Raw genomic sequence first — 23,343 nt, 5'->3', positions numbered from 1 at the left:
GAAATGGGAAATGGCGTTTACGTGACTTTAAAATGCGATGCGGGACTATTGCGCCGCATACGGACTGAACCAAGACTGAACCAGGACTAAACCGTTTTCAGTTCTTGTCTGATCCCGGTCTCAGTCTTGGTCCCTGACTCAGTCCTTGTCTAAGTTCTGGTCTCAGTCCCGGTCTGGTCTCGGACCTCGTTTAGTCCTGGTTTAGTCCTGGTTCAGTCCTGGTTCAGTCCTGGTTCAGTCCGGAGGCGCAAATAATGAAGAAAATTGTTGTTTGTTTTCTTATTTTTAGTTTTATGTTGAAAAACAAGGTTCTTCTTCTGCCGCATTTTTCACTTTGACTTTGATTTTATTACGACTTCATTCTCGTAATATTATAACTTTATTCTCATAATATTACGACTTTATTTTAACTTCGACTTTATTCTCGTAAAATTACGTAAAATTACGACTTTTTCTGGCTTCGACTTTATTCTCATAATATTACAACTTTAATGTCGAAATGTTACGACTTTATTCTCGTAGCGCTAGCATTTTTTTTTTTTTTAATCTGACCCTTATACTCCGTCGTAGCTATGTGCTTTTATATATACAGTCTATGACCACACTGCACCTTTTTAGTAAATATCTGAGGAAAAACATAAACATTTAGCGAGTTCATGTTGGATTCGATTTCTCATTGTTAGTCACCATTTTCAGCTAAACATTTCTGGTACATCATTAAATTAGCGTACTTGTTTTTCCGCCCATCTGTTCTCCATTATTTTAACAGAATTTAAATGATTAATATAATTCTGCAACAATTTGTCAATTCGTTTTTCTCTCAAATTTAAATTGCTATTATTATTCAAATTTCCCCAGATCTCTCACACCTCTGTTCCTCTCATCCAGACTTCATCTTTTTGGGCACTTTGTTTTTTTCTCCCTCATTTTCTCAGTCTGACACCTCTTCCTCTCTTTCTCTCTGTCTCTCTCTGTTCTGCTCTCTCCCTTTTTCTCTCTCACTCTCTGTCTCCCTCTTTCTCTTCCTCTCTCTTCCCTTATCCCTCTGTCCGTCCCTCTCGTGCTCTCTCCCACCCCCTAACCCTCTCTCTCTTCTGCACTCCTCTTTCTCACTTCTCCCTTAATCTCTCTCCCCCTCGTTCTTCTTCTCTTAATGTCTATCCCCCCTCTCTTTTCCTCTCTCTTTCTCTTTTTCTTCCTTCCTCCCTCTCTCTCATAATCCTTCTTCCTCTCTCTCTCCCTCTGCCCCCCTCTCCCCCTCTTTCTCTTTCTCCACATGTATCTCTCTCTCTCCCTCTCCACATCACCCTCTCCCTCTCTTCTTCTCTCTCTCTCTCTCTCTCCAAATCTCTCCCTCTCTTCTCTCTCTCTCTCTCTCTCTCCACATCTCTCTCTCCCTCTCTTCTTCTCTCTGTCTTTCTCTCTCTCTCACTCTCCCTCTCTCCACATGTCTGCCTCTCTATCTTTTGCTCCCTCTCCACACGTCTCTCTCTTTCTCTCTCCCTCCCTCTCCACATATCGCTCTGTCTCTCCCTCTCCACATGTCTCTCTCTCTCTACCTCTCCATATGTCTATGTCTCTCTCTCTCCCTCTTTCCACATGTCTCCCTCTCTCTCACTCTCCCTCTCCACATCTCCCTCTCTCCACATGTCTCTGTCTCTACCTCTCCACATGTCTCTGTCTCTCTCTCTCTCTCTCCACATCTCTCTCTCTCTCCTCTCTCCACATGTCTCTGTCTCTCTCTCTCTCTCCACATCTCTCTGTCTCTTTCTCTCTCCCTCTCTCCACATGTCTCTGTCTCTCTCTCCCTCTCCACATCTCTCTGTCTCTTTCTCTCTCCCTCTCCACATGTCTCCCCCTTCTCTCTTTCTCTCTCCCTCTCTCCAGGTCTCTCTCTCTCCCTTTCTCCTTCTCTCTCTCTCCACATGTCTCTGTCTCTCCACACGTCTCTCTCCCTCTCCACTTCATCTCTCTCTCTCTGCCTCTCCACATGTCTCTGTCTCTCTCTCCCTCTTTCCACATCTCTCTCCCTCTCCACATGTCTCTGTCTCTCTCTCCCTCTCTCCACATCTCTCTCTCTCTCCCGTTCTCTCTCTCCACATGTCTCTCTCTACCTCTCCACATGTCTCTGTCTCTCTCTCCCTCTTTCCCTCTCTCCACATCTCTCTCCCTCTCCACATGTCTCTGTCTCTCTCTCCCTCTCTCTCACATCTCTCTCTCTCTCTCCCATGTCTCTCTCTCTCCACATGTCTCTCTCTACCTCTCCACATGTCTCTGTCTCTCTCTCCCTCCACGTCTCTCTCTCTCTCCACACGTCTCTCCCTCTCTCCACATGTCTCTCTCTCCCTCTCCACATGTCTCTCTCTCTCTCCTCTCCACATGTCTCTCTCTCCCTCTCCACATGTCTCTCTCTCTCTCCCCCTCCCTCCACATGTCTCCCTCTCTCCACATGTCTCCCTCTCTCTCTCTCTCTCTCTCTCCCCCTCTCCACATCTCTCTCTCTCTCCCTCTCCACATCTCTCTGTCTCTCTCCCTCTCTCTCTCCCTCTCCACATGTCTCTCTCTCTCTCCACATGTCTCTCTCTCCCTTTCTCCTTCTCTCTCTCCACATGTCTCTGTCTCTCTCCCTCTCTCTCTCCCTCTCCACATCTCTCTCTCTGTCTCTTTCTCTCTCCCTCTCTCTCTCCCTCTCCACATGTCTCCCTCTCTCCACACGTTTCTCTCTCTCTCTCTCTGTCTCTCCCTCTCCACATCTCTCTCTCTCTCCCTCTCTGTCTCTTTCTCTCTCCCTCTCTCCACATGTCTCTCTCTCCCTTTCTCCTTCTCTCTCTCCACATATCTCTCTTTCTCTCTCCCTCTCTTCACATGTCTCTGTCTCCCTCTCCACATGTCTCCCTCTCTCCACACGTCTCTCTCTCTCTCTCTCTCTGTCTCTCCCTCTCCACATCTCTCTGTCTCTTTCTCTCTCCCTCTCCACATGTCTCCCCCTTCTCTCTTTCTCTCTCCCTCTCTCCACATCTCTCTCTCTCTCCCTCTCCACATCTCTCTGTCTCTTTCTCTCTCCCTCTCTCTCTCTCTCTCTCTCCCTCTTCACATGTCTCCCTCTTCTCTCTTTCTCTCTCCCTCTCTCCACACGTTCTCCTTTTCCATTCTCGACTCGACCCTTACTGTTAATTTGCTCCTGGAGCCTGTGCTTCTTCTTCTTCTTCTTCTTATCCTAAAAAGTTGAATTCCAGAGTAAGTTGAAGCTGACAGATGGAGGTCAGCGCTCCACTCTCCCTCTACAGTGATTGAGAGCTGCTTCTGGCCTATGCGTTTTAAACTTGGCCCATGTCCTGATGACCTATACACAATTATATAAGAACATATACAGTTACATTAGGAGCTATTGCAGTTGGATTTTTGGCAGAAAGTTACTGTAGACTTTTTGTACAACCCAGTACCTGAGGAACAGTTAAAACAAAACTGAATGCATCAATATGTGAAATATAGACTTAAAGATGCTTCATGTTACTTTTATAGTGAAGTGTTTTCAACATTTGCCTCCATGGAGATGTTATTGCTTTGCCTGGAATGTTCCGCAGTAGGGCCTGTCGTCTGCTTGTCTCCATGACGATACATACGATTAATGTCATACTGTGGAACATACCAGGAGTGGCAGATGTCCTCCCGAAAAGTTACATGATGCACCTTTAAGCATGGGAGGATACGCGATGCTCTTGGAAGATCCTAAAATGACACTTTTTTTACTATAAAGTTGTCATTTGTTTGGTATTTTCTTTCTACGACACGCATGGTTTCTTGTCCAATAATCAGGACGTGTGTGGTTAGCATGCTAGTTGTGACAGTAAAACTCTACTCCGGCCTCTAAGGCTACATTCAGACAGCAGGGCTTAATGCTCAATTCAGATTTTTTTCTGTGAAATCCGATGTTTTTGTGAGGTCAGTTCACATTTCCAATTAAATGCGACTTGTATGTGATCCCAGTGTGAACATTAAACGGCCCAAAAGTGTCCCGCATGCGCACTGGAGACACGACGACGTCAACCGCAGCGAGCGTGCTCTGTGTTTACGGAAGTTGTCCAAACATAGACGTGAGAATTGAGCACCTGGAGATTTTAAAGTTCCTCTTGTACCGGAGCCAGAACATGAACAACTTACTTGTTTTAAGGAGGAGACTGAGAAGGAGAAGGACGAGGTTTTTGGTCGTGGTGTTTTGTGGGGCAGTGGCAGCAAGGTCCGTTGAAAGGAACGTGTGGATGCGCAGACGTAGCCAAGAGTGGTGAGTGGTGATGTGCTTCACTTCAGTGACACAGAGTTCATTAACAATTTTCGCCTACTTCAGTGCAGAATAGTGACGTTTGTGGCTTGTTGATAACGTGTAGGCCGGATGAATGCGCTTTGGCCGTTCAGACTGAAGTCGCATGTCAAAAGATCAGATATGTATCGGTTTCAGGAGCACATATCCAAGTGGCCTGGGTTGCATTTGAAAAAATCAGATCTGTGTGGTTCAGACTGTCATTAAAAGATCAGATACAGGTCACATAGGGGCCAAAAAATCGGATTTGGGTCACTTCAGGCTGCAGTCTGAACGTAGCCTAAAAGTTGTGAAAGTTCTTATAAACTTGTAAGAATAACTTTAGACGATTGCAAAATGCTTAAAATGATCTAGTTGTATTTTTCACGTTAATTCTCTCCATGTGAAAATTGTGCCTCAAATGTGCTGAACAAAGGCGACTCTGCGCACTGTCATTTTTAAAAACGCTGATTTGTGTTTTGATATATTTCTTCTTCTTCTCTCGGTTTTTCTCTCTTGTTTTGCTGACAGCCTTAGACACATTACCACAATTAGTGTTGGTTTCTCTGGAGATGGTCCTCCTCCGTCCTCCCACTCAGCCACAGTGTCAGAGCAGAGCTGCTGTACACTGGGCCAAAGCGCTTCATAAAAACACTGCTCTAAATCAATATTGGATTTGCTGAAGTCCAAAAACTGTCTTTTCCCAGGCTCTATGTGTACACGCTTTAATTGAAAAACACTAGATTCCCCACACGGCTGTTTTTTATCAACCAAGTAGCAGTTTGTCAGGAGTGTATAACTGAATACAGCTTTTTATAGTCAGTGAATCATATAGAGGACGCGATGAACTGCCTTTTATTAGTGGTTAATGCAGACATGTAAGAGCTAAGAATACTCTGTTGTTTAAAATAACACTCAGAAGTCAATTTTCCATTCTTTTTTCTCATAGACTTTTCGAAAAATTACAATATTAAGAGTTCAAAGACATCACACAGGTTAACCAGGCTCATTTACAAAGCAAGATTCGGCAAAATGCTTTAATAACTTTGTGGTTTATAACGTTTCAGAAACAGATTTTAAATGCAATTATAGGTCTTGTGGTCTGATTAGTCCTCAGAGAGCCTGCAAACTTTTTTTTTTCAGAAACACGAGAGGAAAAATGAATGAGAAATTGAATTCTGGAAGCGGAGTGTGGGTGGTCACTGTTGAGCTCCATGGAAGAAAAAAGTAGTAAAAGAGTGAGAAAGTATTTGGCATATTACTACTGAGTACTGTTTATATGTAACTTCTGATTTATGATATAGAGTTAATGTAATCCAACAGTAAACAACAGTAAACAATATTTTCCAAAGAATAAACCACAGAAATGTAAAACAGCTCATTCCTACATTCCCAGGATTGAATATTATCAGTAGAAGTTTTGCCTCTTTCTCTAACTGTGAGTAAAAATATGATTCTCTCATGTTTAAAGGAGACAAATGATGCAAATCCACTGTAATGAGCTTTAAACTTTGTTAGAACAGTGTTTCCTAATTATCTTACTCAAAGTTGTATTTTAAGTGATCTTTTATTCTTCTATATCTGAGGCTCATTGAGTGATCACAAAATTCTTGTTTTCACCTACCCCCTATCCTCACCCACATCCCTGTTCTTAGTGATAGGACTTATTTACTATGGTGAAATGCCACGAGGAAGTTCTGCCATTTTGAACAGGAAGTCAATGGTCTCAATATTATAATTATAAAGTAGGAGTGTAACGATATCCAAGTCTCACGATACGATACTGTATGAACCTCACATTACGATATTTATTGCGATACCGTGGGAAAGCTCATGATGTGGCGGGGAGGCTCACGATTAGGGATGTAACAATATTCAAATCTCTCGGTATGATATTTTCACGATATACATCTCATGGTACGATATTTACTGTGATGTTTTGTGGAGGCAAAAACAAAACTGTGAATATGCTATTTTTTTCTCTTAAAATGCCTTGACTTAACCCTAAGAACTAAGACTTAAAAGTGCTTTGAACTGGAAAAATGGGGCAAAGGATCATGGTCTATGTAGTTCCCTCTGTCTTTTTTTAGCTATTGCTGCACCATAACTCTTCATTTAAAGGTTGTATGGAGGATTTTATTTTATTTTTTATTTTTTTTCAAATTGTCAATGAAAGTTTAAAATACCATTACAGAGACGCAGCAGCCTTGTAATTATGATGACAAAAAAAAAAGAATGAAAATCTATCAACTGTGGACGTAGTGAGGACAGATAAACATCAGCCAATAGAAAACGAGGCTCCTTCATTTTCTATTGGCTGTTAGGTTGTCAATCAAACTCCCTAGTGTAACTGACTTGTCGGCGCGCGGGGATTATGTGGTTTATGCAGCGGTTCTTAGAGGCTTTTTCAAACTGTAGCTTCCTCGCATTTCGCACAAAGTTTGTCGCGATGGCGGACGAGAATCGACGACCAGTTCGCCGCAAAAGAAAGTCGGTTTTTGAGGTCGCTGAAAGAAGAAGAAGAGAAGGGGAAAAGGAGCGAAGCTAAACTGAGGTGATTCTTGGAGATTCCTTCCACCGATGGTGCGAATGAAACAGACGAAGGGTCTAAAAACTGACGCGTTGGTCGATAAATTACCTCTAGACAGGAAACTTCAACAGTAATTCTGAACGCGCACAAGGACTGTCGCTGTATTTCTCTTAAAAAAATCCTCTATACAATCTTTAAGCAAAGAGACTTGTAATTCAATATAATGTGATGGTCCATGGTATTGTTGTGAGAACTTCAACGATACGATATCACGATATTATGGTTATTGTTACATCCCTATTATAAAGTGCTCATCTTTTCTTCAAGTAAACGTAATGTGTCAGGAATCTAGTCAAATTTCTTCTGTGAGCAACTGTGTAAATGTAATTTATACCAACATCTGCAAAGGACAAATGTAGGATCATGTTATACTGTATGTGCTCTCCAAAACTAAAACTATAACAACATTAAGTATTACCACAGCTGCAATAATCTTAAAATTGAACTCGCACCAGGCCAGTCCATCACAGCCCCTCCAGCGCTGGTAATCGAACCGGAGACCCTCTCGTATGAAACAACAGCGCTAACCCATTTGTCAGTACGGCGCTGGAGCGTAGCACAGCATAACGCCTGTCCTTTAATGACTGCTTATATTTCACATCTCCTCTGTATAAAAGTCATTAGGCCTCCCCTGTGAACACCGGGGGCCATCCATCACCATGGCGATCATTAGTTTGGGCGGGTCACTCTGCCTGCCTCTCACTGGTGGTCCACTCTGTGTATTCTGGCCTGTACGAGCCTAAGAACAGCTCCGTATGTGGGGCAGTGGGAGGCAGGGGGAGACAGGGGGAGACAGGGGGAGACAGGGGGAGACAGGGGCGGCAGGGGGAGACAGGTGTCCCAAATACGTGTTGACCCAAAACCACACGGTGTCCTGGGACCATATGTACGTCCAGGTGGTGATAAGGCGGGCGCTTGTATCTTGTATGAAATATGATATTCCAAGATGAGTTAGACAGAGCAGTTCTTCTGTCTACAGCGAGGACTAACATCATGATACTTTAAAGGTGCACTGTGTAACTTTTCTGGAGAGCGTCCATAACCTGTTTGTCACCATGAAGATAGTCAGTAGTTTGGTTTAAATTGTCCACAGTGTGTACCCTGTAATTCTCCATGGAGATTCATAAGTTTATGGCCATACTGTGGAACATTCTAGGCCCATCTCCACGGGTGACAAGCAGATGTCGAACCCTCCACCAAACAAGTTAAGCAGTGCATCTTTAACATAGTAGCATTCAGGATTCAACCTTGACATTACAACATTGTCTATTACACAAGTGCACCTTTGAACTTTAGTTCCATCCATTTTCTTCTTTCTTTGTCCGGGGCCGGGTCACGGAGGCTGCAGTCTGAGCAGGGAGGATCACACTTCCCTTTCCACGCACACTTCCTCCAGTTCTTCCATGGGAGTCCTGGGGCATCCCCAGGCCAGAACAGAGACAGAGTCCCTCCAACGTGTTCTGGGTCTTCCCTGGGGCCTCGTCCAGGTGGGACAGAACACCTCCCCAAGTGTCCAGGAGACATCCGAAACAGATGCCTCCTCAGCTGCTCCTCTTGATGTGGAAGAGCAGCGGCTCTACTCCGAGCTCCTCCCCTATCTCTAAGAGAGTTCTGAGTCATCCTGTGGAAGAAACTCATTTTGGCTGCTTGTATCCACAATCTCATCCTTTCGGTCATTACCCAGAGCTCATGACCATAGGTGAGGGGAGGAACGTAGTTTAACCGGTAAATCGAGAACTTTGCCTTTCAGTTCAGCTCCTCTTCACCACTATGGTTCGATACAGCGACCGCATCACTGCAGACGCTGCACCGATCCACCTGTCAATCTCACGTTCCAATCTCATTCTCGTCTCAGTCTCAAATTTGGTTCCATTATTGATAATTTGTTGTTCTTTGTAGATTATTTTTGCTCACCTTTTACTGAGCTGTCTGTAAATCACACCTCATGTCTACATTTCTGTTTTCCATCAGCCGAATCTGATGCTCTTAACTCAAAGACACAGAAGTTAAAAGAAACACCTTTTCTCTGGATTCTGTTGGTATCTGGGTTTGTTTATTAACTTTCTGACGCTGAGTTCTTGTAAAAACCTCAAGTCAAACTCAATGGTTTTCAGGCAGACTTTCAGATTGCAAAACTAACATTCTTACCTTTGAAAAAGTTTTACCATACAGATCTGCTGCTCTGTAACTTCTAAACATGGCATGATGGTGTTGATATGTGAACAACAAACTAACAAACAAATGTGGACATTGACAGAGAACAAAAACACTGTTCGGTCTATTGACATTTTTCCATTTTAGTTTCACTTCAGTTAAAAGTAACAGTACTGTCTTCATTCCATTCAGACTGGTCCCCAACCTTTTTCTGTGCCACTGACCGGTGTTATATCTGACAATATTTCATGGAGAGGAGGGGCAGTCCACGCTTAGTCCTCGTTTAGACCTGTTTTTAGACCTGTTTTAGACCTGGTTTAGTTCTGGTTTAGACCTGTTTTTAGACCTGTTCTAGACCTGCTTTAGACCTGGTTTAGTCCTGGTTTAAACCTGTTTTTAGACCTGTTTTAGACCTGCTTTAGACCTGATTTAGTCCTGGTTTAGACCTGTTTTAGACCTATTTTAGACCTGGTTTAGACCTTGTTTCAGACCTGTTTTTAGATGTGTTTTAGACCTGGTTTAGTCCTGGTTTAAACCTGGTTTAGTCCTGGTTTAGACCTGTTTTTTGATCTGTTTTAGACCTGCTTTTAGATGTGTTTTAGACCTGCTTTAGACCTGTTTTAGACTTGGTTTAGTCCTGGTTTAGTTCTGGTTTAGATCTGGTTTAGTGGCGCAGCCCGGCCTGCATTTGGGAAGGGAGGTTTGTGGTTTCTCCTGCTCTAGAGTGTAAAAATTCTCCATTGATGAAAAAGTTAGGCACAAAGTGTTCCTAACTAGCATGCTGACTTGCACATCCTGATTATAAACAATATAATGCTTTATAATTAGAAGCAAACAGTACGCAGCAGACCTCAAGAGCTGCTTCTACAATACATCTGTACTGGAACAAGACAAATGTAACTCAAACTAATTGGATAGGGAACACTGAAATGCAACTTTTTTCCTCAACTGATATACAATAAGTGAAGACATCTCTCTCCCAGTCTCCAGAACTAAACACAATTTGACCCAGTGGCACTGCAGAATCGTTCACTGACTAAACACTGCCACAAAAGTCGAAGCTTGAGACCCTCATCTACCATTCAACAATAATAAAAAGAACAGAACCCATTTTGAATTCTCCTCTTTTTGCTTCTCCTTTATTTGGTCCCATCTGTGATTCAGGACAGCCCCTCGCAGGTCACCTCTCTGCCTGATAACTGAAACATTTCCAATCGGTCAGACAGCTGCTTTGTGAGAGCCAGTACCCCACGCATACGCCTTATCTGGAGCAAAACAGCAGCCTTTTCGTATATTTGAGGAGATAGTTGGCCCCCGAAAAGCAAAGTACATTTCCTAACAGAGTGCTAATGGTATCTGGCCATGCAGAACGCTGGCTTTATGAGCAGAGGAGCAGATATGCAGCTCCGATGTCCACACACTCCAACCACCAAGCGGAATATAAAACGGAAAAGGTCTCGTAAGGTTTATCGGCGAAAAGTTTCTGCCTCTCATTTAGACAGAGCTCGACTTGTAGAAGCATATGTTAAAGATACACTGTGTAGCTTTTCTGATGGTGAGTCTGCTGCTACGTCTTGTCTTCATGGTTTATCGGATAATGATCTGTCTTACACTGATTTAAAGGGACAGTGTGGAATTTTGGACATAGGACCTCATTTCCTAGTGAACCAGAGTGTTGGAGACGTGTGGAGACACTTTTTAAAATATTCCATCCAGTCCTTGTATTTGCAGAGGCCACCGGTGCTAGACTAGTGCATGTCAATGGCCATAGTTATCCTGCCGCTAAAAACAGTCAGCAACAGAATTTTACTTTGCCGGTAAGATAGGTGCTAAGTGATATCAGTCCACCACTGCCAAGCTTTCTATCAGGAAGTCCAAGGTTGGTTTTACTTCTAAAATTATTCTATCAACACAGACGTTCACATCGACAGTCTGGTGTAATAACAATTTGCTTCGGGTGTTTTGTGAAGTGGGTAAGACTGTTTTTAGTGGCAGGCTAACTATGGCCATTGACATGCACTAGCCTAGCACCAGTGACCTCTGCAAATACAAGGACTGGATGGAATATTTAAAAAAATGTCTCCACACGTCTCCAACACTCTGGCTCACTAGGAAATAAGGTTCTATGTCCAAAATTCTGCACTGTCCCTTTAATAACACTTTTTATTGCTAAAAAATACTTTGGAAAAATGATTCAATACTACTTTCTGTAGTCTGCATTGAGGGTCAAAAGGTTTATCTCATCTTGCTTTAAACGTCTTACATTACACTGTCTATTGTTCAAAAACATACCTGGAGTTATGTTTTGTTTCATTCACACATGTTTGAGTAACCCTTTATCATTAGTCCGTCTACATCTCCAAGGATGTACCTCTCAAAGATGTATTTGTTTTGGACTATAAGTCACAGCAGCCAAAAAATACATAATGAAAAAAAACAAACATATATAAGTTGCTCCGGACTATAAGTCACACTTTTTGGGGGAAATTTATTTTATAAAATGAGAGACCAGGTACCAACATTTCATCTTGAAAGTCAAGTTCTTGTAATAACAATAGAACAGAGAACAACAGACTGTTAAGGTCACATATGAACAGTTCTTCAGATAAATATAGTATAAACAACAGAACAAGTTTACCAAACGCTCCATCTCACTCCAAATCAATAAATCCAATTCTTCATCCTCGGTGTCACTTCTGAGCAACTCCGTGACCTCCAGAGGTAAACGCGCCGCTTCCTCTTCTGTGCAGACTCAGCAACAGTTCCAGTTAGAATTATTCTGGCCTTTCTGTATCTTGACAGGATGGATTCAATTGTCTTTATGTTTGTTTAAATTTGAATTGCCACTGATACAGAAGTAACTGTGCGATCGACTGACATGATACAGACAGGACAGAGACTCTTTCTCTTACTTCTGCAGCCGACATGTGCATTAGAAGTTGTCACTTTGCACTTTGTACTCATTTACAGGAGTACACAAACCTAGAGCGCCCTCTCACGGCTGTCAGTGTGAACATTTTAACATACAAGTCACACCTGAGTATAAGTCACAAACCATGAAAAAAAGTGCAACTTATAGTCCGAAAAAAACGATATGTAGTTTTCAAGTTAACAGCTCTTTTTACCTTTAGTTCAGTAGAGATTGGCAATTTCAAGGCTGAAATGATCCAAAGACTTCCTGTGAAGGTGTATGGAGTTTAAAACACAAAACACAGTGGAGCACTTACTGTATTACCACATGACATCACATCACAGAGAAGAGCTCAGTATAAATATGCAGGGTGTGTGTGTTAAACATGTGTGAATGAAACAAAACACAAGTCCAGTGTTTGGGATGAGACACATTATAACACCGATCAGAAAATAATATAGGCCGTCCAAGTGAACAAACTCAGTGAAAATAACTGTTGTTGTTATCAAATGTTGTGAGTCTAGTGGCAGCATCACAAACAAGCTTCATCCAACTCACCTTTAGTCACATAGAGACTATCTGTGAGCGGATCAGATCAGAGCTTCCACACAAATGTTTAGGTTGGAGAGAAACTCATTTGAAGGCAATAAAAAGAAACTGGACTGACAGAAACTGCACACTTTTTTATAATGACACAGTGAGGAGACATACAGGCTTTTTAGCTTGTGCAGAATATGTCATTTTCAGGCCTGACGACTGCGAATAGAGCTGCACGCCGCGGAGAGAGTTCACTTTTTAATGAGGAAGTAGGAAGTATTTGTACACAGTTAATGTCATACCTTGAGTGGAGACGCCAGAGTCTGTGGCTGTGGTTTAAATGAGAATAACAAAACAGATTTGTAGCAGCATGACAACATAATCATACCGAATTAGTCTGGAGTAATTTCCGCTTTAAATCATTTGCAACTTTGAAAGCTTTCTTATTATTGCATTTGGTTTTACCCCAGATGCCCTCACAGCAACAAATTTTTCATTTATCCTGACTAAAACCAATACAAACACAGCAGGATGCGGAGCTGCAGATGGCCCATTTCCAGCCCTGTTTTTGTTGTTTAACTGTTACAATGATAAATAAACGCACTCTACTTTTCTATTAGTAGTTGTACCTTATAGCTTTTCGCCTGGAGACATTTAAAGCTTGGGTCCCATTTTTATTCTTGCAAATTGTGTGAATTTGTTTTGTCTCGTCAAAGCAGTACTTGACAAAAAGAGACGGATGCTCGCTGTTTGGATCTAATAATAGGTGACTTAAACACGAGTTAGAATGTAAATATATACTTTCACTTTCGCTGTTTGAAAACCAGGTACCTCAGAAATGTTCAATGACCCGTATTACGCTATTTTCTGATCTCTGTTATAATGTTGTTTCCTCGTCAAAAACGTACCTGGAGTTTCATTTCATCCACAAATCCTGCATATTTAGGCCGAGTTCTTTTCTTAAACAAAAAACACTTTGTCCCACTATTTCAGTCCTGGAATTGCCAATCTCTGCTGAATTTAACGTGAAAGGTAGCTCTGTTAACTTGAAATCTACCACCACATGACGTCACAAGGTAGAACAGAACATTTTGAGCTTTGGAGATGTAGCCAGACAAATAATAAAGAGTTGCTCAAACATGCATGAATGAAACAAAACTCCAGGTATGTTTTTGAAGAGGTGACAGCATTATAACATGGCATAAAGCTCACAAGAGTCAAGTTTGTGCAAGATAGGACCTTTAAACTGTTACAATGATAAATAAACCCACTCTAAACCACTTTTCTATTAGTAGTTGTACCTTATAGCTTTTTGCTTGTAGACATTTAAAGCTTTGGAACCCATTTTTATTCTTGCAAATTGTGAATTTGTTTCCCCAGAGAGTGTCTTGTCAAAGCAGTACTTGACGAAAAAAAGAGACGCCTGTTCGCTGTCTGGATCTAATAATAAAGCATTTTATCTTTGTAAACCTGTAAATAAAGACATATTCGCACAGGATTCGTTTTACTTTAAATTGTAATCATTCCAAAAGTCTTATGTGTTTCCACACCCGTACGAATTGTCCATATCTTTAAAAATGTCCCAAAAAATTATGAGCGTTGAAGCGAATAGTGATTGAACATGTCTGAACTGTTCATTTTAGGTCCAGATACAAATTAAATCAGCAATGTTTATTCTTCACAGACTATGCTCTAATCCCGTTATTGTTTTTTTTTTTTTAACCCTATGTGCTGTCAATCATTATTTCATCTTGGCACTGTTTCTCCTCATACGACCTCGAGTATACAGCTGAGATATATTTCTTAGTATATTTCTATATTTTATTTCTACTTGTATATATATATATTCAGATAATTATGCCTTACTTGACCCTAGTCTCTTGGTGCTTTTTGTACTTATTTCAAATGTATTATTACCATTTATATTTTAGCTCTTTTTTATTAGAATATTTTGTGATGTATGAGCTGCTGTGTCCAAATAATTTCCGTTGTGGATCAATAGTTTGTCTAAGTCCAAAAAACGTAAAACAAACTGCGATAAAAATGCGACCAGGAAGCTTTTGACAAGACAAGACAGTAAACAGCACTGGGATTGACTTGACATGAGTTAGAATGTAAATACTTCATAATTACAATTACCGTCTTAAACTGAAAACCCAGGTACTCCAGCTTTTCTATTCATGGGTTTCAGTCTCCTCTAAAGGTGCCATTTTGAGGACTTTGAACCACTTAAAAAATTAGGATATATTGTTTTGAATTGTTTATTTCTATGACAACAGTGCTAAATTTTAATCACTCTAAAATTCATGGATAAGAACATAATTTTCGAGTCCAATACTTTTCAGTGCAGTCAGAAATAAAAGGGTTGTGCTGTTACTGTATTTGCTAAATGTCTCTCTCTGCTCTTAACCCCCATTTCACAAATCTTAAATACATGAATGACTAAAAAGTACATGATATTTAGGCTGAGTTCTTTCTCTCCAACAGAAAACACCTTGATGTCATGTGGTAATACAAGAAGAGCTCCATTGTGTTTTTAAGCTGCATACACTGGAACTGGAACTGTGGTTCGGACCGGTGGCGTACGGGAGGAGGCATGGTTTACGCAGTGTATGCAAGAAGATGCAGCACATGAGAGGAGGCGGGAGGAGTCCTGGTTTTAGACCTAGTTTAGTTTTTGGTTTTTAGTTTGGTTTTAGTTTAGACCTGTTTTAGACCTGGTTTAGTCCTGGTTTTAGTTCTGGTTTAGAGTCACGGCCCATGCGGCGTACGCAAGAAGACGGGGAGCATGAAAGGAGGGGGAGAAATCCTGGTTTTAGACCTAGTTTTGTTCTGGTTTAGACCTGGTTTAGACATGGTTTAGTCCTGTTTTAATTTTGGTTAAGTTCTGGTTTAGTCCTGGTTTTATTCCTGGTTTAGTCCTGGTTTTAGTTCTGGTTTAGTCCTGGTTTTAGTCCTGGTTTAGTCCTGGTTTTAGTCCTGGTTTAGTCCTGGTTTAAGGGCGTGGTCCATGCGGCGTACGGGAGGAGCTTCACGGCCCCCTTGACCGATCGCAGCCCTGGAAAACAGCAAAAGATTAAAGGTAGCTGTTAACTTGAAAACTTCTGCTTCGTGACATCACAAAGTGGAACAGAACATTTTGATCTTTGGAGACGTAGACAGATTAATAATAAAGGATTACTCAGATAGTAGTGAATGAAACAAAACACAAATCCAGGCATGTTTTCCAGGAGGTACCAACATTAGAACGTGGCTAAAAATTCACAAGAATAAATTTTGCTTTAAATCACACTAGTACCTCACATTTTCACCAATGCACTGTATAGTTCATAAAACCACGATTCAAAAACTGAACTCTTTTATTTTATTTTAGACAACTGAATTCACTGGCAGTATTGAAGATGACACATTCCTCAATAGGAGCTTAAACCAACACTTTATATATAATTCCTGTGGTCCACAAAAACAGCTGCATTTTACAGTACATTTGAAAATCCATCTCTATCTCCAACAAACTTGAAGTATCCTTGTAGTTTCTCTGTCCATTCGATAATATATTCACTTAAAATGGCAAAATGTGATTGGCCATAAGCTTCCTTCCATAGATTATCTGTTCCCACTGAGTCCACATATAGTTAAAAATATAAACTTGTCTTTATATCGCCACCAAATTCACATAGCAATTTTGTACATTTCTTAACAAACTGGTCACTCTCTCACACTTAAAGCTCAACAAAGAAAACGTGAAGAGTCCCTTAGCAAAGTGAGGTATCCAATATTAGTGACTTCAGGAAATTAGGTCCGAGTCTTTCAAAATAAAAGCAACATTTAAGAATTATTTTGAATTAAACATTTATTCTTATATATATAGGTTTTAAAAGGAACTCTTCATTGCAACTTAAAACACGACATACACTCAAAGAAGTATCGGTGACTGTGCTTCCATCTAAATTGTGCATTTATAATTTTGTAAGAAAAAATGTAAGGGAAAAAATAGCGTAGAAATAAAAGGAGTCGTAAGCCGCGTGGACAAAACACAGATAAAATCGCGAGGGAGATCTCAGCACAGTTCATATCTTCATTGTACAGTTTTGTATTTGACACTAAGGAATGTTCGCCGACAAAAATAATATTTTTTTTGTTGCTTTTAAGGATTTTTTTTCGTTATTGACAGAGTCACAGGCACTGTTCCTTCAGTGTCTTATCTGTACACATTACAAATCCACTGGTTCTTAGATGTTTTGGAAAAGTTTGGGTAGCGTATGAAGCAGGAAATGGGCGGGTACTACTTCCTGTTTAGTTCCTTGTTTTGGTGATGTGCGTTGTCATTGGCTGGGAGTGGAGCCCCGTCGGTGGATGGGAGAAGGTGATGGTGCAGAGGGAGATGGCGAAACACACTTGGTTCATACAAATGGCTCCAGTTTGGTTGAGTGTCTCTGCCCTTCCTCCATCTGGTTTAGAGTTCTGCTCAGAGGAGGGAGTGGGTTGGGCTCTTATTGGTGGGACAGTAGCAGCAGTAGCAGAGGAAGGAGGAGCCAGCCCAGAGCCCCGCCCACGTGAAGAGGTGCTGCGCCGTGTTCAGACAGTCCAGGAGAGGGCAGAGTCGAGTCCTCTTCATCACCCCACAATCTGTCGTTTTCGTTTACCTACAAGAAATAACAGAAATATCCATTAAGTATCATTTTTTATGTTACATCTATTTTACATAGGTACAACACATAACTTTAAGGAGAAGGAAGACTTATAACTCTAATTAAACGATTAAATGAACCTCCAGGCATCATTTGTTTACTTAATCATATGCAAAGTTTTAGTAAGGGAATTAGTGCTGCTCTATGAGGCATCAGTCAAACAGGTTGCTGTTCCAATCCACTGTGTCCATGGGCAGAGGTGAGGACTTGAGGGTCGTGACTTGGACCCAAGTCAGACTTGAATCACTATTTTTAGGACTTGAGACTTGACTTGATAAAATGGATTAAGACTTGGGACTTGACTTGGACTTGAACATCAATGACTTGGGACTTGACTTGGACTTGAGGCCTGTGACTTGAGAAGACTTGATGCTTCTCCTAAATATATATCTATATGTTTTAAAAAATATGTTTTTCTTTTTTCAACTGATGCAGTGATGCAGCGCTGAATTTTACAAGAACAATCTGGAACATGTCCCTCTTACTTCTCTACGTGTTACTATGGCAACAGTAACTGAAGTACTGTGAGATGGTGTCATCAAATATCTTACAGTAATATACAGAACAATACAGTAAAACAGAGGAAACTACATAGAACACGATCGTTCCATTTCAGTGCAGACTACACAACAAACTATGCTATTAAAATCTGAATTCTTTCTGTTCTGACTGTAATGATTCACACTTAGATCTTGTCAAGACATCTAAAAAAATGCATTTCTACAACTCTTATATAAATACTCATGTACAAATATACCATGACTTTTTAAGTACAATTTAGCTTAAAAGTCATATAAATTGCAAAAATCTTAACCAAAGTACCAAATATACTGTATCCTAAAGACCTGAAATGACTTGAAGCTCAAAACAGATGACTTGGACTTGACTTGGACTTATGAGCCAGTGACTCAAGACTTGGACTTGCCTCGGACTTGAGGTCAAAGACTTGAGAAACTCACAAAACAACAACCTCTGTCCATGGGCAATGCACTTCAGGCTGTTCTGTGAATGTGTGACTGTTTAGTGTGGCTAAAAAGTGAAGTGAGATCAACTTTTGAGATTAAAATGAGAATCCAAGTCTCAGTGAAAGTATCCTGTTAAAATAGATTCATTTGTGTGGTCAAACCTCCTTGTCAAGCCTGATCCCATCAGAGTTCAGAAGCTGAGCAGGGCTGGGCCTAGTTAGTACTTAGATGGGAAACCGCTGGGAGTAGCAAAAACTGTGTTTGTGTCCTTAGGCAAGACACTTCAGCCACATTGCTGATGGTGCAGATTGGCAGCCTCGCTTCTGTGAGTCTACCCTAGGCCAGCTGTGAGTGTAATAGCATCTTACCACCACCCAGTGTGGAGTGAATAATGCATACAACTGGAGCATATGGAAAGTACTATATATGACTAATGCAATGCCATAAATACTGTGATTTTTTATTTCTGACCATACAGGATGCAATACAAATGTACTTAAAGTGCCTGTCCCCACCTCAGGCAAACTCTGCACTTCCAATCTAAAGTCACATCTTTCATACGGCTCGTGCTCCCTTCTTCATTGTAACTTGGTCCAGTCTCAGCTCTGTCCCGTCTTAAATAACTCTCCATCACAAACACTGAGCACAGCCTGCTCCTGTTTGAATACTGCACACTTTTCTTTATGAATGTGTGTGTGGTGATTGATCAGACAGTGCTGTGGAAGTGACAGTGTGTTGAGGACAGTGTGTCAGAGTGGAGCTCAGAGGCAGCTGTCTCCACATCATTTACTGCTTTAATTCACTTTGACTGAAAAATCACTTAACCCACTCGATTAGGGCTGCAATCAGGTACAGCTTATTTCCACTCGTCATTTATGTTTGTTTATGTTGTTATGATATCATTTTCTTTTACTACACTCTCATTATGTGTCTTTTCTGGAGGGCATCCACTACGGCTTGTCTCCTTGGAGATGTTATTGCTTTACCTGGAATAATCCACAGTACGACATTAAACTTGTCTACATAACATTTATTTATTGTGCTTTTTGTATTGTTGTGGTTGGCAATGATGAACCTGTAGTTTTTAGAGTGATAAAAAGTAGTAGTAGAAGTAGTAGTAGTAGTAGAAGTAGTAGAAGTAGTAGTAGTAGTAGCAGCAGCAGCAGCAGCAGCAGTAGTAGTAGTAGTAGTAATAGTAGTAGTAGTTAGTAGTAGCATTAGTAGCAGCTGTAGTAGTAGCAACAGTAGTAGTAGTAGCAGTAGTAGTAGTAGCAGCAGCAGCAGCAGTAGTAGTAGTAGTAAAGTAGTAACAGTAGTAGTAGTAGTAGTAGTAGTAGTAGTAACAGTAGTAGTAGTAATAGTAGTAGTAGTAGTAGCAGTAATAATAACAGCAGCAGTAGTAGTAGTAGTAGTAGTAGTAGTAGTAACAGCAGTAGCAGTAGAAGAGTAGTAGTTGTATTGTTGTGGTTGGCAATGATGAACAACAGTAACAGCAGTAGCAGTAGTAGTAGCAGTAGTAGTAGTAGTAGTAGTAGTAGTAGTAGTAGTAGTAGTAGTAGTAGTAGTAGTAGTAGTACAGTAGTAGTAACAGTAGTAGTAGTAGTATAGTAGTAGTAGCAGAGTAGTAGTAGTAGTAGTAGTAGTAGTAGCAGTAGTAGTAACAGTAGTACCAGTAGTAGTAGTAGAAGTAGTAGTAATAGTAGTAACAGTAGTACCAGTAGTAGTAGTAGTAGTAGCAGTAGTAGTAGTAGCAGCAGCAGTAGTAGTAGTAGTAGTAGCAGTAGTAGTAACAGTAGTACCAGTAGTAGTAGTAGTAGTAGCAGCAGCAGTAGTAGTAGTAGTAGTAGTAGCAGTAGTAGTAACAGTAGTACCAGTAGTAGTAGTAGTAGTAGCAGCAGCAGTAGTAGTAGTAGTAGTAGCAGTAGTAGTAACAGTAGTACCAGTAGTAGTAGTAGTAGTAACAGTAGTAACAGTAGTAGTATTACTGTAGTATTAGTAGAATCTAGTACTGTGAGTGTTTGTGTACATTCATTTCGATGTGCTTGGTTTCATTAGACATGATCGTGTATAATTTTACTATCAGCGTTTTCTCTCCATATTTCATCGAAGGGAAAAGCAATTCATCTCCTCTGCTCCCTGACAACTACTAACTGTATGTCCTCTTTTACTACATTCATAAATTTCCTGGTTGGACTCCAGGCGTCCTGCCAGACAGCTCCAGTCTCCCCATCTCTCCACAGAACATGTCCAAATATCAAACATCAACTGTCACCTGATTCTGTCCATCCTTTTACCACAACATCAGAACAGAATTGGCAGGGGAAAGGTTAGAGCACTTTCCACTAAAACACAGTTAACAGCATTAGATTTAAGACTTTAGTAAAAATGCATACCTTGTTAATCCATGTATCATTCGTTCATTTGTTTTTCAAAATAAAAGCAAAATTAAGAAAATGAAAAAAATAACTGTTTCTTCATTATTAGTCTCCAAAACCGAAATGGAAAAAAAAAAAGCATAACAATTTGTTTTTTCAGTTTTCGATTTTGTGTTTAAATGAATAATGGAAAAAAAGGATAACAGCCGTTTCCCGTTTATGTGACTTAAACTGTGATGCCCGACTTTTGCACCACATACGGACTAAACCAAGACTGAACCAGGACTGAACCAGGACTGAACAAGAAGTAAACTGTTTTCAGTCCTGGTCTGGTCCCAGTCTCAGTCCCGGTCTCAATCATGACCCGATCCTGGTCTGGTCCCGACGTCAGTCCTGGTCTCAGTCCTGGTCTCAGTCCTGGTCCTGTTCCAAGTCTCAGTCCTGGTCTCGGTCTCAGTCCCTGTCTCAGTTCTGGTCTGGTCCCGGTCTCCAGTCCGGACTCAGTCTCAGTCTCAGTCCTGGTCCTGGTCCCGGACTCAGTCCTGATCTCAGTCCCAGTCTGGTTCCAGTCTGGCCGGACCTGGTTGAGTCCTGGTTCAGTCCTGGTTCAGTCCGTATGTGGCGCAAAAGTGCTGCATCGAAGTTTAAGTCACAGAAACGGGAAACGGAATCCATTTTTTCCATTATTCATTTAAACACAAAATCAAAAATATAAAACACAAAATCGTTATCCATTTTTCCATTTTGGTTTTGAAGACAATGAAGAAAACAGTTTTTGTTTGTTTGTTTGTTTTCTTATTTTTGGTTTTAGATTGAAAAAAGAATGAATGAATGATACATGGATTCTTCTTTTACCTAGTTTTGTTTTTATACTGGCAAAGTTTATTTCTTTTACTTCCTGAGATTAGATTAGAAGATTACACATACTTTATCTGCCCAAAATGATTTGACCAACAAAAACAGATGGCCACACGTCTATGTTGTTAAATCAACGTTAACTCTGTCAGAAAAATGCTTTCCTTGAGAGTAAATAGTCCCTGTGTTTTGGATGGAATTTTCCACGTTGATGACATAGATAGAGGTAATCATGTTTTAGAAGTCACCGCTACTTCAGTTACTTCTTAACTGATGTAAAACCATGATAAATATTTACTACAGGTACTATCCCACAACTAAAACATCTTTCTTGGGTCTCACCTGAGTAGGTATCTGTGCTCTGAGGATGCTCTGCTCTGTTTCCATGGAGACTCCGGGGGCGACCGTTACCAGGTGTGGGTTGTGGTTGCCGGGGGCGAGGCTGGCGATCCCGGGCGGACTGGAGCCGGACTTCACATCTGAGCCATTACCAAAGGCCAGGATGGCATTTTCTGCACAAAAATAAAAAATAATATTTAAATTTGATTTCTTCTTGCACATTCTTCCAATCCAATCCAACTTTATTTGTATAACACATTTTATAAACAAGACAGTTTCCAAAATGGTCTACATAACATCAGCAGAATTATGTTCCAACCATGACAAAATGAATACAAAAAAAAAAAAAAAAAAAAAAAAATTAATAATAATAATAATAATAATAATAATAATAATAATAATAATAATAATAATAATAATAATAAATGAACAAAAATAATAAAATTAATACATAAACGCAGTACTAAAAAAAAAATTAAAAAAAATAAATGAAAGACCCACACACAAAATAAAATTGTCAAGCTGGCAGTCACATTCATATAGTCCTGGTTGGTGACACATGTTCACTACCACATTTATTATTTCAGAGAGATTTCAGTTTTTCCTTTTTTTTTTTTTTTTGCACAGTAACCCTGATCATTCCAACATTTGAGTATAAAATAGAAGGATGTGTTCTGTGAGGGAGGCAGACAGGAGGTATCACTGTTCCACTGTGTGAATGTAAACACAAAATCCTGCTGTAATGAATTTTAGGATCAGCTCATGTCTGCCTTTGGCTCACACCTCACGCAAGTCTAATCCAAAACTAAATTTAACTTTCTGAAACGGGGGAGACTGGAAAATGAAATTCCGGTTGCAATTTAAAATATTTCCAGTGACTATATGATGGTATTATACGTATCCAAACTGAAAATGTTGAAATATTATATATGTGTGAGGGATTACATCTATGTACATGTATGGCTCCAAACAGACAATGATCCTATATCTGTGTGACTGATTTAAATCGCCACATTTGAAAAGCTAGTGTGAAAAATATCATCTTAGTATATTTGTGCTGCAGAACTTTGTGCAGTGGTGTAGTGAGGATTTTTTAAGTGGGGTACACGATTTGTGACATCATCGATGTGATGAAAACTACCCTCCAACCCGTGTGCACTGGTCATTTTGTCTGCGATCACCTGACAGTCTACGTGGGCGCACCTCTGGGCCCGTCCAGACACTCAGTACTGGTTCAGTTCTGGTTTAGTCCTGGTTTAGTCCTGGTTTAGTGATGGTTCAATCCTGATTCAGTCTTGGTTCAGTTCTGGTTTAGTCATCTTGGTTCATTCCTGGGATCAGTCCTGTTTTAGTCCTGGTTTATACCTCTTTTTAGTCCTGGTTTAGTCCTGGTTCAGTCCTGTTTTAGTCCTGGTTTAGTCCTGTTTTAGTCCTGGTTTGGGCCTGTTTTAGTCCTGTTTTTAGTCCTTTTTAGTCCTGGTTCAGTCCTGTTTTAGTCCTGTTTAGTCCTGATTTAGTCCTGTTTAGTCCTGTTTTAGTCCTGGTTTAGTCCTGTTTTAGTCCTGGTTTTAGTCCTGTTTTAATCCTGGTTCAGTCCTGATTTAGTCCTTTTTTTAGTCCTTTTTTTAA

At 40.6% G+C, this 23,343-nt stretch overlaps 1 protein-coding gene across 1 annotated transcript in view; it reads right to left on the bottom strand.

Moving 5' to 3' along the window:
• Positions 1-16,982: 16,982 nt before the first annotated feature.
• Positions 16,983-23,343, bottom strand: part of gfra4a (GDNF family receptor alpha 4a) — a 62,717-nt gene continuing 56,356 nt past the window's right edge. The window contains exons 7-8 of the mRNA XM_020921874.2: positions 21,718-21,887; positions 16,983-17,135 (exon numbers count right to left, since the gene is read on the bottom strand). Of these exons, the coding sequence (XP_020777533.1) occupies positions 16,983-17,135; positions 21,718-21,887 (323 nt within the window). The remainder of the gene's footprint in view (positions 17,136-21,717; positions 21,888-23,343) is intronic.

Source organism: Boleophthalmus pectinirostris, unplaced genomic scaffold, assembly GCF_026225935.1.
Source record: "Boleophthalmus pectinirostris isolate CB_2022bp ecotype Guang Dong unplaced genomic scaffold, ASM2622593v1 HiC_scaffold_10, whole genome shotgun sequence".
NCBI classification, from domain to species: domain Eukaryota; kingdom Metazoa; phylum Chordata; class Actinopteri; order Gobiiformes; family Gobiidae; genus Boleophthalmus; species Boleophthalmus pectinirostris.
This window is presented reverse-complemented; position numbering and strand designations above follow the sequence as displayed.